The sequence below is a fragment of the Danio rerio genome, chromosome 21, assembly GCF_052040795.2.
Source record: "Danio rerio strain M-AB ecotype USA chromosome 21, GRCz13ab, whole genome shotgun sequence".
Lineage (NCBI taxonomy): Eukaryota > Metazoa > Chordata > Actinopteri > Cypriniformes > Danionidae > Danio > Danio rerio.
The window spans coordinates 21,222,516-21,241,282 of NC_141041.1; the positions used below are offsets into that span (position 1 = coordinate 21,222,516).

The 18,767-nt window shown below is 34.8% G+C and overlaps 1 protein-coding gene across 6 annotated transcripts in view; it reads left to right on the top strand.

Moving 5' to 3' along the window:
- Positions 1-18,767, top strand: part of tnksa (tankyrase, TRF1-interacting ankyrin-related ADP-ribose polymerase a) — a 174,393-nt gene that overhangs the window by 59,454 nt on the left and 96,172 nt on the right. For 4 of the 6 annotated variants that reach the window (XR_015520199.2, XR_015520200.2, XM_087301060.2 and 1 more), the window contains exons 4-5: positions 5,081-5,117; positions 7,054-7,129. The exons of the other annotated variants lie outside the window; for them this stretch is intronic. Coding sequence is in view for 2 of the 4 variants with exons in the window: in XM_087301060.2 (XP_087157186.1) it covers positions 5,081-5,117; positions 7,054-7,129 (113 nt within the window). In the remaining 2 variants the exon portion in view is untranslated. The remainder of the gene's footprint in view (positions 1-5,080; positions 5,118-7,053; positions 7,130-18,767) is intronic. 6 annotated transcript variants of the gene reach the window in all.

Here is an 18,767-nt window from a genome sequence, read left to right on the forward strand (position 1 = left end):
GCAATTGAATTCAAAATTATTAGCCCTCCTGTGAATTTTCCTTTCTTTTTCAAATATTTTCCAAATGATGTTGAACACAGAATTTTTTATAGTATTTCTCATATTTTTTTTCTTCTGGAGAAAGTCTTAATTATTTTATTTCAACTAGAATTAAAAAAAAAAATGTTAAGGTCAATATTTTTTACCAAACAAACATACAATGACTTAATTGCCCTAACTTGCCTATTCTAACTTGCCTAATCTAATTAACCTAGTTAAGTCTTTAAATGTCACTTTAATCTGTATACTAGTATCTTGACAAATATTTAGTAAATAAAAGAAATAACTCATTAGAAGTTGGGGGTTCATGGGGGTCTTAAAAATCTTAAGTCTTCAATCTCAAAAACTAAATTTTAAAATGTGGTAAAGTCTTAAATTTACTTAAATATTGTGTTTTAGGTCTTAAATATTGTTTAAACAGGTCTTACTTTTCTTATGTCCATGTATAGCTACCCCAATCTATCTCAATAAAAAAAAAATAAAAAAAATTCATTTAAAAATGTCATCCTTAACTCTTTTTACCATAGTGGTTTAATTATTTACCTTTAATAACATTTGTTAAAAAGTCCTCTCTGTATTTACTACTGACCTAAGCAGACTGTTATTTTTTAATACAGTGTTTTTTTTTTTAAGAAAGGTTATGTTGAGAGAAAAAAGGGTATGTATACAACTAGAGCTTGCTTGATTAGACAAAATATTTAAAATATTTTTGCTCAGAATAAACTAAAATATTATTATTTTTGATTATTAATTTATTATTATTGCATTAATATGTTTATTAAATTATTTTTAAATAGTTTGATGGGCCAAATACTTTCCAGCTGGGCCATTTGGGAAAAACTCCTTAGCGTTTTGTCCTGTATGAGTATAAAATTAAATTTTTATTGGTCTTAATGTCTTGAGTCGTAAATTTAACTTGCTGAAATGTGCAGAAACCCTGTATTAAAACTATTATATTTATAAATGTGTTGGAAAAGATTGTATCTCTGTTAAACAGAAATTGGGAAAAAATATACAGGATGGCTAATAATTCTGACTTCAACTGTATCTATGTTTTATAGGTAAATCTTCCCTGGAAAGTGTTTGGGTAAACATGCTTGGTTTTCATACAGAGAGAGCATCTGACGTCCGACTGCAGCTCTACAACTAGACTAATGGTCTTTCTGATGCTGTTATGAAAGATTGCTAAACTTGGCAGGCAGCTCATTAATAGTCTCTGAAGTCGTGATATTTTCTGCTTCACCATCTGTGGTGTTTTCTTCTATACCTCTCTTCTCTTTTTTTCCGTAAAGCTCTCCTTCCTGTCAATAATGTCACTTAACGTTCTGGACGTGATTTGTCCAGGGGACATTCAGTGGCTTAATACTGACTAAGCAAGAAAAACTTGCAGAATACCAAAAAGGGACGTGACCAGATTTCATTCCAGGATGATTTTGCCGTCATCAGGTGTTGCCGTTTCCATTTCTCACTCTGTGTTTTAGATTGTAATGCACAGTGAAATTTATGATATCCATTAAACGCACACTATAACTCGGGTCATTTAGTCTATCTCTGGGCTTTGGAATTGATTTGGGCCGATCATCAGTCAGACAGCATGAGCATCTTTATAACTTTTTTTTTTATTTTTTGAGGTGGAAAACCCTGTTATTTGAGCATGAAGGGTCCAGAGTTAACATTATTCAAGAATTACATGCAATTAAAAAAAAAAAAAGTATTTTATTAAGAAATGTAGCATTGCATTAGGTCTGCACAATCTATTGTTTCAACATCAATATTTTAATATGTTTGTCTGCTATAGTCACATTGAGTTGAGTTGAGGTTATCATTGATCAGCACCACCAAATTATAACTATTGTGAAAGTTTATCATTGGCATGTGTTTTAAAGGCATTTCAAGATCATTTGTACACAAAAAGTACAACATTTGCAATTTTAATGAAGAATAATTTAACTAAAAAATGTATTAGTAAAATTGTAAAATAATGGCTGTTAAATTACAGAAATTAACTCTAAATGAACACGCTAAATGACAGAAATTTACCAGAAATGTACATTTAAGGACATTTCTGTAATTTAATGTCCATTATTTTATGGTAGATTTGTATAATTTAATGATTGTTATTTTACGTTTTTTTCCCAACACCCCAGCTGCTGAAAAAAAAACCAAAACGTTAAATTATTTTGTTTTACACTGCAGTATTGTTTTACATTTGACATCTAATTATTCAATTTCTGCATTGAATTTCCAGAATACTTATTTTTATGGTTTATTATTAATTATTGTCCCTTTTGTCTTCTATTGAAATTATTATTTTTTGCTTACTATTTGTTTATTTTTCTTTATACATTATTTACATCTTTACAAAATCACCCCAGTCAATCTAAATGAATGATTTCTTTTCTTTCAGATGGCTATTCATGCCATCTGGTATGTAGACCATTTCAAATTGGTCATATCATTGGCCCATGAACATTTCCTGCTGGTTATCAAACTATTACTGTACTATTACAAACTAAACTGCAACAAAAGGCAATTCAATCTGATCTTGATTTTAAAACAGCTATCATAACACTATTTATCAATATGTGGCTCTTTTTGGATTCTCAGAAGCTAGAAATGGAAAATGTAAAGCAGGAAATACATTGGGACATTGTTTTTGTTTATATTCCTCAATTTGTCCATATTACTGAAAAACAAAATATCAAAATGCCAGATTTTTCCAATATTGTGCAGCCCTAAATTGCATTTTTAAAGTCAAACAAAAATTATATTTAACAATTTATTCAACTTTTTAGCAAGGAATATATATTTGGTAACAATAATACATTGGCATTGTGGAACAGTAAACAACTATTCATCCCTCTTGGTTATAGGGATAGTTCACCATAAAATATAACTTTACTCACCTTTTGCTCACCCTTAAGTGATGCTAAACAGAAATGAGCTTTTCTTGTGTTGAACACAGAATAAAAGTATTGAAAAATATCGGAAACCAGTAGGTATTGACTAGGCATGGGATGATAACCAGTTTCAAGGTTTAACGTGGTTTGGAAAAGTCAAGGCTTTCAAACCACAAAAATGTTCTGTTATATCATTCCTGAGTTTTTTTTCCAAACGTTTTGTCAAGTGTTATTGAAACCTAATGAAGACAGCAGAAGTCAGTAATTCACTTTAATTATTTAGCCTGACGTGTGTACTGTTGCAAAATATTATACATGTTTTCTAAAATAAAATGTATTTTGTTTAATAGGGGAAAGTGTTTTGTTTTTTTACCCAGACATTTAAAAAGATCCTATTTTAGTGCAGTAATGACAATACCATGAAACCATGGTATTTTTATCCAAGGTTATCATATGGTCAGAAGCTTATACCAGCCCATGCCCAGTATTGCCATTCACAGTAAGAAGGAAAATGCTAAATAAGTCAGTGGCAGCAGATTTCCAACATTCTTTGAAGTAACCATTCATACTTTGAAGTAGCTTCTTGTGTGTTAAATAAAAGAAAGCAACTCAGACTGAAGCAGTATTTCTGAATGATAAGTTTAAGGAATTTTTATAAGAAAACTAGTGGATGTTCAAGTTAATAAGTTGAAATATTGAATTCAATCATTTTATTGAATGGATTCCCACAGTTAAAAGACAAGAACAGGCCTTCTTTTTACTTTTTCTCTCTTTGTTGTAACAACAGTACAAAATATCACCTATTTAACTAGAAAAATACATATTTTATCTTATATGTTAGTTTAGCATTAGTGTGTGAAAAGTATTTAAGCGCTTAAATCTTGTTTAACTTTGAAACCGAAAAGAAAATGGTAAACCTTAAAGCAGTAAATCAATTTTTCATTAATATACAAGCAAAGCAAACTAAATAATCCATTGTCATGTAGACTGAAATGTTTATGTTTATCTATGTAAGTGAAATACAGTTTCATGGCCAGTAAAAATATTAATGTCCTGCAATTATTGGCCAGACCGTTTTTAAAGCCAAAATGTGTTTGTTTTTGTGCACTGTGCTCCACTAGTATCTCTCAGTGGGGGGATTGTCAGACTCTGAGGTTGGCCGAGCTCTCTCAGTGAGAACACACAACCGATGGCCTGACGGAGCACACAGGGATGTAATGAGTCTTCCAGACATGCTGCTTTCTGCTTTATTGCCATCCTTCCCCACTCTGTGATTCACAGTCTTTTGTTAGCGACTGCTACAAAACGGCAAACAAGCCAGTCTCACAGCATTTTCTTTTAGCCATATTGTTGTTCAAACACCCCCTGTGCATGCAGCCCATATGTCATGATATCCACCTCTACAGAATTTACACATGCCTTTTTTTCTGCTCCCTCCCTCTTTGCCCTGTCTTTTTGCATCCTCCCCCTTTATTCCTCACTTCTCCACAAGCCTCGGTAGAACGAGAGAGAGAAAGAGAGCGAGCACATGTGGGGGTGGGGAGGAATCACAGCTGAATTAGTTGAGTCTCTCTGATTGGCTGAGAGGCCGGGTGTTGTGGGTAGGGGGGCGAGAGCGAGGCGGGCAGCATTTGTTTATTACATATTTCCCCCCCTTTCCCCTTATCTTGTGTTATCACGGCAACGGCTCCTCCTATGCAAACATAAAATAGACAGAGGAGGGGAAGCATCAGGCTCACTGTATACAAGGGGAGGGGTGTGTGTATTTGTATATGTGTGTGCTGTCTGTCTGCCTGAGAAAGAGAGCCATTTAATTTGTGGAGTGAACAGGGATATGCGTCAGTTCGTCCGTCGTATCTAAGACACTGCCGATGTTGCGTCCACAATCAGCTCGACGTCACGGTTTCATCAGGCGAGAGGGGTTGGTGCTCGCAACACCACCACCAGAAGAGAGACAGGCAGAGAACGAGAGAAAAGCAAGGCAGCGTTGATGCACTGATGCCTGTGCGCGTGTGTGCATGAGCTTGTCTGTGTGGGGCTGCCGGCGGTCCACTGCTCCTTAGTTACTCTGGCTTCTTGCTGCTGCTGTACGTCCTTCATCCTGTCTGCCTCTGACACCATGATTTTTTGTAATCACTTAGGAGAATACAAGAAGGACGAACTCTTGGAAGCTGCGAGGTGAGTACATGTCTTCTCAGCCCTTCTACATCTCATTCCCCGCTCTCCCATGATTCCGTTCTTTCCCTCCCTCTCTTCTACCGTTTCCATAGTCACTGTTTTTCTTTTGTCTGTGCACATGGACGTGAATTAAGGCATGTGTCAGAGAAGGTGCCGTCAGGGCCGGGAATGTCTGACTCAGTAGATGCATTTTCATGTTTACATGTGATGGCCTGAAGGAGTCCGCTTCCTGCACAGAGGACAGCCCGAGAGTTTCAATTTAGCTGCATGCCATGGGCAGAATACTTTATTCCATGCGGCGAATTCAGTTTTAATTGGTTTCTGAGTGCTCCAGGTAAAACCAGAGGAGGAGGATTTGACATAAACACAGAAATTCACTTCCTACCTGTTGTCCTGGGCAACTCCATTAAACCAAACACTGTATGGTTACCATGAGACATATAGGAATGGATAAACAATCTTTGGAAACACGTGACGCGCTGGCAATCCCAGCAGTGTTCACCATCATCACAGAGAAAAGACGTTCCTTCTTATGCTCTGGTCTACATCTCCATTGGCATTGCCCCCCCCTTTTCATACCCCTGCCTTCAGGCACAGCCTGGAGCATGGATACAAATCAGGACTCCTGTTGTTTTAATGATCAAGAGAGAAAGGAACTACAAAGGCCTTGTAATTCTCCCCAACGTCAGGACGAAAGATCGTTAGGAACGCATATGATCACAGGGGGCTTCATTGCTGTGGAATAAAGTTGATCTTGTCCACCCAACCCCTCCCAAAGATGGCAAGAGTAACTCTGTGTATTGAAACTTGTTTGAGTTTTGTGGAATGGAAGATTGGCGAATCGAATAGACTTGGAAGTCTTGCTTGGCCTGTGCTGCTTTTAGTGGTAATCTCCTGAAGGCTGGGATGCATCTACAAGAGCATGAAAAAGATTGATGACACTCTCCCAATACTCAGCCCGTCTTCCCAGTTGTAATCTCTCAGCCAGTCTTATTTCCCTCTGCTGGTGGCAGAGTATGCATTTAAATGAAGGACCTTCTGTTGTTCACTGAAGCCAGTTATCTGTACTTACTGGCAGGAGGAGACTAGAGGAACCAGGGAGGAACAAACTCTACTAATTTGTTAGGGTTTGGCAATTGGTTGACCTGTAGGAAATCTTCTCTACAAAAGCCTGCAAGACCCCGACATTTTCCATAGCACGTTCCAGAACAGGAACGAGACATCATTGTTCAGAAACTAATAAGTCTTCTTGCCTCAGCTTTTGATTTGAGTGGAATCAGTCCAATCTCAGGCCCTGGTTGGCATGATGCTTTGGCTAGACCAGTGACAGGCCTGGCAAGTCCAGCACTGTCATAGTTGGAGGTGCTGGCAAGATGTGAAGGATTTGTTGGCAGTTGCTGATGAGTCAAACCTTTACATCATAGCCCTAAAACTCGATTCCTTGAGGGCCGCAGCTCTGCAGAGATATGCTCCAAACCTAACCAAACACAGCTAATCAAACTAATCCAGCTGTTCAGGACTACTAGAGACTATTAAGCAGGTATGGGATGGAGATGGTTGGAGATAAACTGTGCAGAGCTGCAGCCCTCCCAGAATTGAGTTTGAGACCACTGCTCTACAGGCTGCAGGCTGAAACTCCAGGCCATGGTTCAGTCCAATTACAGCAGGAACTTTATATAGGGTATCCTCTCCTAGGTATGTGATATATTAATCTTGAATGTGCAATCTGTGGGTTTCTTCTTTATGTTCCATGAAGGTAACAACTGATTGATACTGTTTATCTTGCATGCTCCTTCTCCCCTGACTTTTATTCCTCATCTCTCCTTTTATCCTTCACTCCTCTTCACCCCTCGCCTTCTCTGTGAAATTCACTGCGTTAGCCTGTTCTGTTTTACGGTTCCCTCCTGTTCTTTAAAAAACTGCTGCTTTGCTTCAGGAGCGGAAATGAAGAGAAGCTCATGGCACTGCTCACGCCGTTAAACGTCAACTGCCACGCCAGCGATGGTCGTAAGGTAAGAGCATTCACCGCACCATTAACATCTGACCGCTGTTGGTGAATACTCCACAGAACTGTAAATATTCTCCTCCTGACAATCTTCCAGAATGAAGTCAAGGTAGTTACCATATTTAGTAGATGATGACTTTCTGGAAAGTCAGTTTACAGACCTCTCACTAGAGGTAGCAATGCTAATCTTAGTCAACTTTTGTTGAAGGATATTATAGTTTTCGATAAGTTAGTTCCATTTTAATTGTTATTTTGAACTTTTTAACTAAATTTTTGTGTTTTTATTTATTTGGAATTTTTATGTTTACACTAATCTAAAGGTTTTTGTTCTTTTGGTAATTTTTTAAAAAAGTTTTATTGTCTTAGCATTAGTATAGTTAGTTTTATTTTCAGCAATAACTTTAACACTGCTTCTGTCCTGTTGGAAATTATCATTCCAACCATAATAGAGTTGTTTCAAGTTAGCCAGCGAGACGTATCCCTAATTTGCATATTCAATTAAATATGTTGTCTACCATGACTAAGCTTTCTTTGTGAGAAATGTGCCATTGTTTACTTTCTCTTGCATTCATTTAACTAATGATGAAGATCAAACATTTAATGCATCTCATTATTATCGTCATCATCATCAAATGTGGAGTGGTGGGTTTAAAGCTGAAGCTAAAAAGCATCAGTCTGAATTCTTATATAATTAGTTATTTATTAAAGTACAGAAGTCAACTTTCCTGTGTAATTACTATTTAATTACTATTACTATTTAATTAGACTTATTTTTGACCATTGTTGTTGATGTTGTGCTTGAACTTCAGGTCTCAACGTTTCATTTTAGGTTCAAATAAATATTGCTTGCATTTGGTTCCAAGATTAAAGTAAACCCTCAGATTTTTAGAATGAGACACTCTAGTACTAGCCTAGATTTCACTCTTTGAGCTTAAAATTGAGTTTTTAATAATGCATATTAAATTAGTATTGACTCAAATTTCACATCTGATATATCTTTTTTTTAAACAAGTTTTTTATGAATTCTGTCAGCACATGTTAGGCTGTGTACAACAACACCACCGTCATCAATATTTGTCACCAAGGACAAGATAGGAGCAGTGAAATGGTTGCAGAAGTGTCCTAATCTCTCAGTGAGATCAAGGGCTTGATTTAGAGGAATTACTCTCAGCCGCTTCTGCATGTAGTCCTCATGCATATTTATTGAATATTGACTGATTTCCCAAGTGTTCTACCCAGAATGTTTTTTTCTCCTAGCTTTGGTAAACATTTTGAGAAGAGTCTGGCTGCAGATATGCACCCTCAGCTCAGATCTGTGACATCATTTCTGGAAAGTGTTAACAAAGATTGATGCTTTATTACATAACAATTCCCCTCATTCAGCTCTGTTGATTTTGAATGTGGCAAGAATATTTTAGAGGCTGATGCATATAGAATGATGCCGAGATAATTTTCCAGTCTTTTTTTTCTTAGTGCCGGTTAGGAATAACCATTTATAGATATTTTTCAGTGCTAGGGCATTTGATTATATATGTTCAACTTAAATAAATGCTAAATTCAGTCCGAAGTGCTGGTTAACCCTGACATGTATTTTATTTGTTGTGGCAGTTTCTCATATAGCATCTATGAAGATGTCTGTAATGCTTTAACATTCTGTGGAGTTCTGGAATGTAGATTAAAACGTCTTATGAATTTGATATGCAGTGGAAAAAAATGTGGCTTTGTTGACCCAAAATAAAATGATAAATAATAAGAATAAAATGTTGCATGTCAGGTTCTTAACTACACTCTGGGGTATATATACATTTATGGATTTGGCAAACGCTTTTAGCTGTTGAAAAACTGTACACTGCATTTATAAGCTGCATTTCTATTTCTCTTTGGCAGACTGTTTGAGCTTTATGAACGTAGAAAAACATGACATTTCAAAAAGATAACAACGTAATTACAATACAAAAAAGATAAGTTGACCTCCTAAACTCTGAGACCTGGTTCTTGGTCCGTGATGTCATTTACTTCTTCATTCTTTACATTTTAAAGGTCCGGACCGTCTTAATACCCCCCAAGTGATTCAGTTCTCTCATCAGTTGGAGTAGAATACCTTTTGCATAGATTATGATAGAGACATTTTTCTTTTTTACTATGATTACTGACATGAGCAGGAACCAACAAAATGAATTACAGCAACAACACAAAACCTAAAAGGTATCCTTTCAAATTTGAGTTTACAGAAAAAACACTTCTTTTTTGAGGGATTTATTATAGAACAGACAACAAATACAATAATTTTTATCACTTTCAACAGTGTTTTTTGAAAATTCAAAGGGTTTTCTTTTAAAATGATACTAATCTTTTGCGTTTACACCTCTGCATGTACAGGGTGGAATCCTTTAATACTTTAATATTTAGGACTTTAATAGGTTAACTCCTTAACTGCCCCACCAAGAAAAAAAAGTTTTGCATTGCATTTCTTAACTGCTAATGTCGCTAGTTAACAGACTTCATGGATTTTTTGTCAATACATCCCATAATTTCTAAAATATCAACCTATACCAAATAGTAGATATGTCGGTTTATGGTAAAAGTACCAGAATTAATACACATACTATGAAAATCTGAAAAATATTCAGTTTAAGACCAATTTGTTAAAAAAATTAAAACAAAACATTTTTGAATACTAAATCATGTTTATTTTTTGAAGCATGCCTTAAAATATTTCAGATTCTGATTTAACACGTGTTCTGTTTTTTTTTTTGACAATAAAACCAAAATCAAGTGTAGTAGTGCAACAAGATTATGTTTGTTTATTTATTTATTATTTATTTATTTATTTATTTTGTTAAATGCCTTGTAGTAGTGTTTCATTGATTTAAATAGTCGTTATTTTCATTATTTAAAACTTTCGAAATATGGTCAAACATTAGGCAGTAATTTCAAATAGATTTTAAATACTTTGTGTAGTTTATTTTGCAGATTTAAACATGAACATGAACAAAACAAGTGTATTGTCAATGAAAGACAAGTTATGTGTTCCATTATTATAGCTTTTTTTCCTCAGTTGCTTTAAAAGATAAAACAACATGGTCTCAAACATCATTCTAAAATATTTATCACTGTGCAATTTGTTTTTTTTATCGATATGAACATGGCATCATTACGTATTTCCAGATTTCCTGTAACAAATGCAGCTGATTTTAAATGCAGTGCAGTACTGTGCATTTAAAACCAGAAATCCCAGTGCTGCTTAATTTCTTTTATTTTGAAATATTTATGTTGCAACATAAATTTTGTCCTTTTCATCAAAGCATCAGCCATTTTAAGCCGCGCTAAGCGTTTTCTTTTTTTAATTTTCACATGACCTGGATTGAAAATCATCCCCGAACTTGTTTAACAGGCTCCCCATTTATCTTAAAACAGGTGAGTGGAGTAAAGGCTCACTGTGGATGTACCTGAGATTGGCTCTTATCGACCCAAGGGGCCGCAATCTGGCCTATCTCTCTTAGCAGGCCTCTAACAATGCCCGATTCTTGTCACCTTTGTGATTCCATTCAGTGTTTCTATGTAAAATGCAGTCATTAACCAAAGGATTATAGAATTTAAATGCATCAGATCTGTACCCTCTTAAACAAATCTCAGCGGATTCAAACCTCTCAGAGAATAGATTGGCATTATGTTTTGTGTTTAACAGATTTCAAGTTCATGATGCGGAAGAATTTCACGATCACCACCACAGTGATGCTTATTCAAACACAAAGAGATGGCATATGCATTATGCTCGCGATAATCTTTAGCTCTTTTGGTCTTTATGCAAAAAAAAAGCTCTTTCAGGGTCCATCTGCTTTAGTTGGCTGTTTTGCTGTCACAGGCAGCTTTATGTGTGTATAAAGATCAGTCTAAGCTAATGTCACTATAGCAGCTTCTGTCTGAATCATTAAGATTTGCCAGTTTTTCTGCCTTTTGTTGCTTTCTTTTGCTCTGAATGTACTCGCTGCTTCATTAGATATAGAAAGACTCCACCAGAATAAGGAATAATGGAGCACATCAGCTTGCAAAGCCCTCAATCCTTTGTTGGTTCAATATCATCGTCTTCTATAGATCTACAAAGAGATGTTTGAGTATTATTGGGTTACCTTGTTTTATTCTTCTGGAAAGACCTTTGAGAGATTAGCAGCGCCTTATTTAGAGCTCCGTCCCTTTAATTTCATAACCAATTTCATCCACCTGATACTCAAGCCTCAACCATGAAAAGTGATTTGACTTCCAGCGACCGCCAGCGCTGTTTAGAGACAGAGCCTTCCTCCACAAAACACCCCCGTCCTGTAACGCGGAGCAGATTTGAGCTGGACTGCCGCCAATGCTCCATATGGTTGAATTATGTATTCTGTGCTCAGACAGAGAAGCACTTCCTTGCTCTTCTGTCCACACGTCTCTTTGCCAAGCAGTGTGTTGTGGGTATATTCGATGTTCTGTCATAACTGGGGGTGTTGGATTGGTTCAGATTTCTCTGTTGGGTTTTCATCACTGGTTCTGATCGGTAAATCTAGGGCTCAGTAGGTTCATTTAAGGCTGAGCTAACTTCTTGTTTCAGAATACAAACTAGTGTCTTTTTTAGTATTTTATAATGATTTAAAGGAATAGTTTACCCAAAACTGAAAATGTACTCGTTATTTACTTGGGTTGGGGTTATTAGTTCGCTACCGGTGCTAAATCGATACTTTTAAAACTGTAACAGTGCCAAAATGATGCCTGAACCGACATTTTTGAGCCACAAAATTATGGTGGATGACTCTAGAAAAATATTTTATTTGACAAAAACAATAATAATTTCAATTTGATTTAAGTTTTTTAAAGTATACATCAATTCATATTTCATTCATTTCTTTTTTGTCGGCTTAGTCCCTTTATTAATCCGGGGTCGCCACAGCGGAATGAACCACCAAGTTATCCAGCAAGTTTTTACGCAGCGGATGCCCTTCCAGCCGCAACCCATCTCTGGGAAACAATTCATATTTTATATATTTAAAATTAATTTCATGAATAATTTCTTTTGTTAATTTGTTAGCATAATTTAAGATTTGCATTATGCAATTAACATTACATCGGCTTATACTAACTTGTGGAAAGGCTGTCATCAAAATCAGGGAACACCTTTTTTCTAGGGTTGGGGCTTGTGACAACGTTTGCAAGGACATCAATAATCTAATTAATTGCCTTAATCCAAATACGACAATAAAATGGTTACGGTGTTTACATGATTTGCCTTTTGAATGTTCTTTTTATAATCAGGTTTTACATGTTATATAGCACATAGATCGATTAATGTCATTGCGTCACCATGATACCCACCTTTCCTTTGGAGTTTCATGTAATTTTGTGTTTTATTTTAAATTTTTTTACTTTAACTTCAGTTTAGCTGTTTCACTTTCATTCAGCCGGTTTTTCTTCATGCCCGCGCGACAAACTGAGTTCCAACCGAAATTAGGCACCGAAATTCATATGCTGATTCGGTCCGGTGCATATAGGTTACATTGGTACCGGTGTCATCATGGGTTCCGGTACCCAACTTTACTATTTACTTACCCTCAAGTGGTTCCTAACATGAGGAGTTTCTTTCTTTTGTTAAACACAGATATTATTTTTAACAAATTGACTTTTCATAGTAGGAAAAAATACTAATAAAGTCAGTGGTTACAGTTTCCAACTGTCTTTATAATATCTTTTTTGTGTTTAACAGCAGAAAGTCTGTCAAACAGGTTGTGAACAAGTTAAAGGTGAGTAAATGATGACATAATTTTCAGTTTTGGGTAAACTATTTCTTTAAGACACGTTTGCATATTGGTTAGGGCTGCTCAATATAGAGGAATTATTGAAATATTGCAATATCACTATATACATAATTGCAATGGTTTACAATAAATAAGCAATTTAATACAAAAGTATCATTGTGTGCCTGTCATCAGCACACCCTCTGAAAAACTCTGAAAGCACATCAGGCAGTGTAGTTACATGCTTTGAAACCAAGTAGAATGGACATGCTGTTTTTTTTTTTTTTTTGGTCCAAATGTTTTTAAATAATATTATTATTAATGTTAAAGTCCTGTATGACCAAGTAATCAACAATTAAGCCACATTTAGAAAGCAATGAGACACTAAAGTATTTCTTGAATTCTGATTGATAGCACTACATCCGTGGTATTGATATATTTATAAATGTCTGGTTGGTTTTATGCAGTAAACATGACTGTTCACTTTCAGAATTGTGAGCGATACTTTCTTTTCCCTAAAATAATATTGAACATGTTGGTTTGAGCATTTTTTTAAATACCCTTTGAGTATCACATTATTTAACATGCTATAGCATGTCACATTTTCTACAATATCTCACAGCCCTAATATTGATCAAAGAGAACGAATAGACATATGTTTTAATGTCAGCATATGGGTGAAGTAATTGTCATTCAGCATTGTAATGTAAAAAGCTGCATTCTTATTTTGAATTTTCACACTCATACACTACGGCCAATTTAGTTTATTCAATTCACTTATACCACATGTCTTTCAACTGTGGGGGAAACCGGAGCACCCGGAGGAAACCCACGCGTAAACGGGGAGAACATGTGGGGAACATACTCCACACAGAAATGCCAACTTACCCAGCCGGGACTCAAACTAGTGGCCTTCTTGCTATGAGTCGACAGTTCTAACCACTGAGCCACCCTGTTGCTCAGATGATTAGTGATTTATAGAAATAATTTACTATATTTTAGGAAATTAAAATAAGAAATGGACAAAATCTAGTAGCTTTAAGGTGAAGAGTATTTCAAAATGGTTCTTGTTCCAATTATGCCTGACAAGATGCCTTTGTTACAATGCCTTTTGAAATGGTAGAAATGTTTAATAATCAGTACTTATTGTTCAGAAAATGAGCACATTGTAATTATTGGGGGGAAAAAGGCAAGGGCATGTTTATTTTTGTCTTTCAGCACAATTTTTCCGTAGTTTTAATAACAAATTAAATACAAGCTGCCTGGATGTGTGTTGTCAGCTACTTTACCTTCTGTCTCATTGTACAGTCCTCTAACAATTCAGATAATTAGGAGTTCTTATAGAAATGAACACCTCACACAATTTAGGAACTTTTACTATTTATTGTAATATTTTCAGAAATGACCTTAGTCGAGAGATAAAATGTAAAACTAAATATACATAAAAAATTTAATTGTCAAAGTGTAAAAAGGAAAATGCAACATTGTCTTATCCAATGTCTTTGAATGAAGTTAAACATAATAAAAGGCATCAGAACATTACAGTTGTTCAAATTTGGTGCTATTAATTATGACTTCAACTGTATATACCTATTTTACCAGTGTCACACCACTAATATATTATAAGACATCACTGATAACTTACCTTTTCTTCATCTTACCCATTGTAAATGTTTCCAGGAAACACAAAATTGGCTTTTGTCCACCTTTCGTTTGCAAAAATGTGGGTTGTTTTTGTTGATAACAACGTCATCAGCACTAAAATTTCATTTTATAGAGCTTTTGTCATGCTCCCTTCACGATGCACAACCAATCGAGCGGGTTGGATTAGTTTTGCTTTTACTGAGGCTAGAAACATGGCCCCCGTGTTGTCTGAAAGCGGAAAACACCATATGCCTGTGAGCTGAACCAAGTCCGCCACAGCATATTGTCTGTATTTACACTATGGTGCTTCACCGTGGTTGTCTCCATCGTGCAAAAGCGCTTTGATATCCCGACACGAGCATGAAAATAATGTAGACCGTGCTCCCGCTGAGCTATAATTAACCGAGATATCTCTATTGAACATTATATCTTCCTCTCTTTACGATGCTGTCAAAATGTATGAGCAACTTCTGAATGGATGGCAATGGTGTGACGCACTTTCACCCGCTCTCCATTACAAGTGAACCCACTTTTCATTTGGTAATTATATGTTTGCCTCAGTGACCATCATGCTTTGAGCTCTGGATGCTGGAACAGATGGCCTTGGGCTCTCAATTTATTTGCTTGCTGTTTTTCCGCACACTTCACCTCTCCGGGGATTTTTAGATTATTCAGGACATATCATTCATGAAATTATATTGATCTAGTTCTTGTGTTGTTGTTTTTTTCCTCTCCATGTTGCTCTGTAGAAACCAAGCACATGAAATCCCTGTCATGTATTTTAAAGATCAAATATGGCACAATTGTTTCAGCAGTCGATACAAATAAAAATAGTAATTTCAAGAGGACTTTTATGTTTAATAGTGTTTGCTGCTGCACCGCTTTTGTATAACTGTTTATCTATGTAATGCAATAGACTCCTTTATTGAGACATTAAAGTGAAATGTTAATTAAAGTTAATTTCAGTTAAACACTGCAAAAGTAATCATTCAGGGTAATACTGAAGTTTTACGTCTTCTATAAATGTGCTTTTTACATTTCACTTAATTCATTTTTATTACTCTGTATGTTTGCATTTTGAAAAATGCCTGTAACAAACTGATCATTTGTTTAATTAAAGGGATTGTTTACTTGTGCCTATTATTTACTTGTGCCTTTATGTGCCTTTTTTAAATTAATAATACTTAAATTAAACAAATTAAAATCTTTACTGAACAAAATGAAATCTGCACGAGCAGATTTTTTCAACACATTTCTAAACATAATAGTTTTAATAAATCTTTTCTAATAACTGATTTATTTTATCTTTGCCATGAGGACAGTAAATAATATTTGACAAGATATTTTTCAAGACACTTCTACACAGCTTAAAGTGACATTTAAAGGCTTAACCAGGTTAATTAAGTTAATAAGGCAGGTTAGAGTAATTAGGCTATTTATTCTATAATGATGGTTTATTCTGTACACTATCGAAAAAAAAAAATAGTTTATAGGGGCTAATAATTTTTTCTTTAAAACGTTTTTTTAAAAAAATGCTTTATTCCAGCCAAAATAAAACAAATCAGACATTCTCCAGAAAAAAATACTATCAGACATACTGTGACAATTTAATTTCCTAATTTCACACACTTTGTTTGTTTATATATAAATATTTTTTCAATAGATTTTAGTTCAATAAATTAACTATTATATTATATAGTATATTTAATCATTTTTAATTAAATGTATTTATTTAATTATTTATGTAATTATTAATTTATTTAAACATTGCTAATTTGCTAAACTACACCAACACCATGTTGAGTTCAATAAACTAGTATATATATATATTTTTTTTTAATTAAGTTATATTTATTTATTTTGGACTTTGCTAATTTGCTAAACTACAGCAACACCATGTAACTAATAAACTTGCTAGTATATTTAATATTTATTTAATTGATATTTATTTATTTTCTTTCTATCCATCCAACCATCCATCCATTTTTGACAAATTTAAAACTGCTATTAAAATTATTTAACAGGAAAAATCCTCCCTACTTTTAAAACATTTCTATACAAACCTTTAATAAATTTTTGTCTTTGGATGTTTTATGTATTGTTTATTCCTTTACTCACCACTTACTTAGTCTTGCATTACTTAGTCATGCAATAGTGCTTTGATATCCTGACATGAGCATGAAAATATGTTTTTCACCACAAATAAAAAGTTTTGGGCACTAAATTATAAACAATCAATCTTTTTGCCTTTTTATTTATATTTTTACTTAGCAATTTACCTTTTACCTACAATTTACCTGCCAATTTTACCTTTTAATCAAACAGCTGCTGACATCAAATCTTTGACATCACTATTATTAAGTAAAATGTACTAAACGGGCGAGTCTGAAAGTGAATGGTAATGTGCCGTGTTTGGTTAGTCCTCCTCATATATTAGGCGAAGCAGCATGAAGCTCGAGGCTTCTGCCATTTCCAACATCTCTCCTAATGAGAGGTGATGATGGGAGAACATGAAGCCCTCTCCGCTGGTTCAATCTCATCTCAGCCTTTGCCACGCGGAGCGACATCGCTCTCGGCTTTCCGCAAATTACCTCGCGTTCATCCTCCTCATGTATTGCTTTTGTTGGTGTTTTGATGTTGACCAATTTTAGAAGCTTCAAAGTTGTACCAACAGTGATATATTGAAAACTCGTCTCAGGTCCCATGCTGTGAAATTAGGGCTTCCTGTTTTCGTATTTGAAGAGCCACCTCATCATGTGCTGTTTTTTTTTTTTTTTTTGATGCTTCTAATTATATGCAGTGCCATGTACTCACTGTGATACACTGAATCAAGATCACTGCAAAGTTGATAATTTCTTGCAAATGTAAGAGTTTATCCTCATGTCAGTGAGATTTAGTCAGCAGTCGTAACTAGTCAGCTATTTGGTGGAGATTTAAGTCAACAGTCGTACTATTAGAAGTTATTTAATTGAGCTGAAATTGTTGTTTTAATAGTGTGCGAGCTAAATTTATCAAGTATGTTACTAATTTTGTAAAATAAAAAGAATAGAAGAATAATAAGGCTTTACTTGAACTAAATTTATGCAGATTGGAAATTAGAGGTCATTGTTATTGCTAATAATGGTAAATTACTGAGCTAAATTTAAAAAGTACACAATTATTTACTTTATTATAATTAATAAAACGATGTAGTTTGCGTTTATGTTCAGTAATTTAGCAGATGCTTTTGTCCAAAGCGACTTGCAATTGAAAAGGCATTCAGCATTTCAACAAGAAGAGGCAATACACACAAGAAGTGCCAATTATACTAAGGAACTCTTACTGCTTTGGGAATTAGGTGCTAGAGTTAATATGTTTTAATAATAGAAAGGGAGAAGAGGGTTTTTACAGGTGATTTGTCAAACCCACTCAGTAGCTATGTTTTCATCCAAAGATACAAATTAAATTTATAAGCAAAACTGCAATATCGCATAAAAGATGTGCGAATAAAGCAGCATTTCCATCCAAGTGGTCAATGAAAACAAACTTCCTGATTACATCACTTCCTGATTAACTGGTGCCAAATATCAAAAGGAAAAACGGAATTTGCTGCGGTAGGAGAAGCTGTGCCAATCTTTATTAATAAATTACTTGCGCCTCAGAAGAAAGGCGCAGCAAACACGTGGTGGTGTTTAAAGTCGTTTATATGTTTTTTTTTTTAACGCACAAATGTATGCGTATTTTAGTGTTTTCATCAACTGTTCTTTTATGCTCATATCCAAAATGCACATAAAAATAGGTGGATGGAGGATGGAAACTTAGCTACTGTGTCTAATTTGCACTGTGCTCTTACATCACTAAGTTTATTTATTTTTATTTTTTATTTTTTTACTTTGTGTGTTGACCTGTTATATTGCTAATACAACAAGTAATCTGCACTCATGGATATTCTTGATTTGACTTGTTTTAATATTGCATTCGTCAGGAAATCGACCCCTGTGTATAGAGTGATTCAGTTCCTCCACCTTTTTTTCAAATCACTAATTATGCTGACATCCTCGTTAATTAGCCAATCTTCAGTTAATTAAAACATTGTAACGTGCCTCTTTTTAAAAACTAGACAATTTTTACGTCAAATGTAGTTTCAGACCAACTTACAGTAAATGATTTTCAAAAAAGATGGATTATTTGAAATTGTATACATCACCATTACAAAACTGATACCAAAACTCATATCTACTTTATCACTCTTTAAAT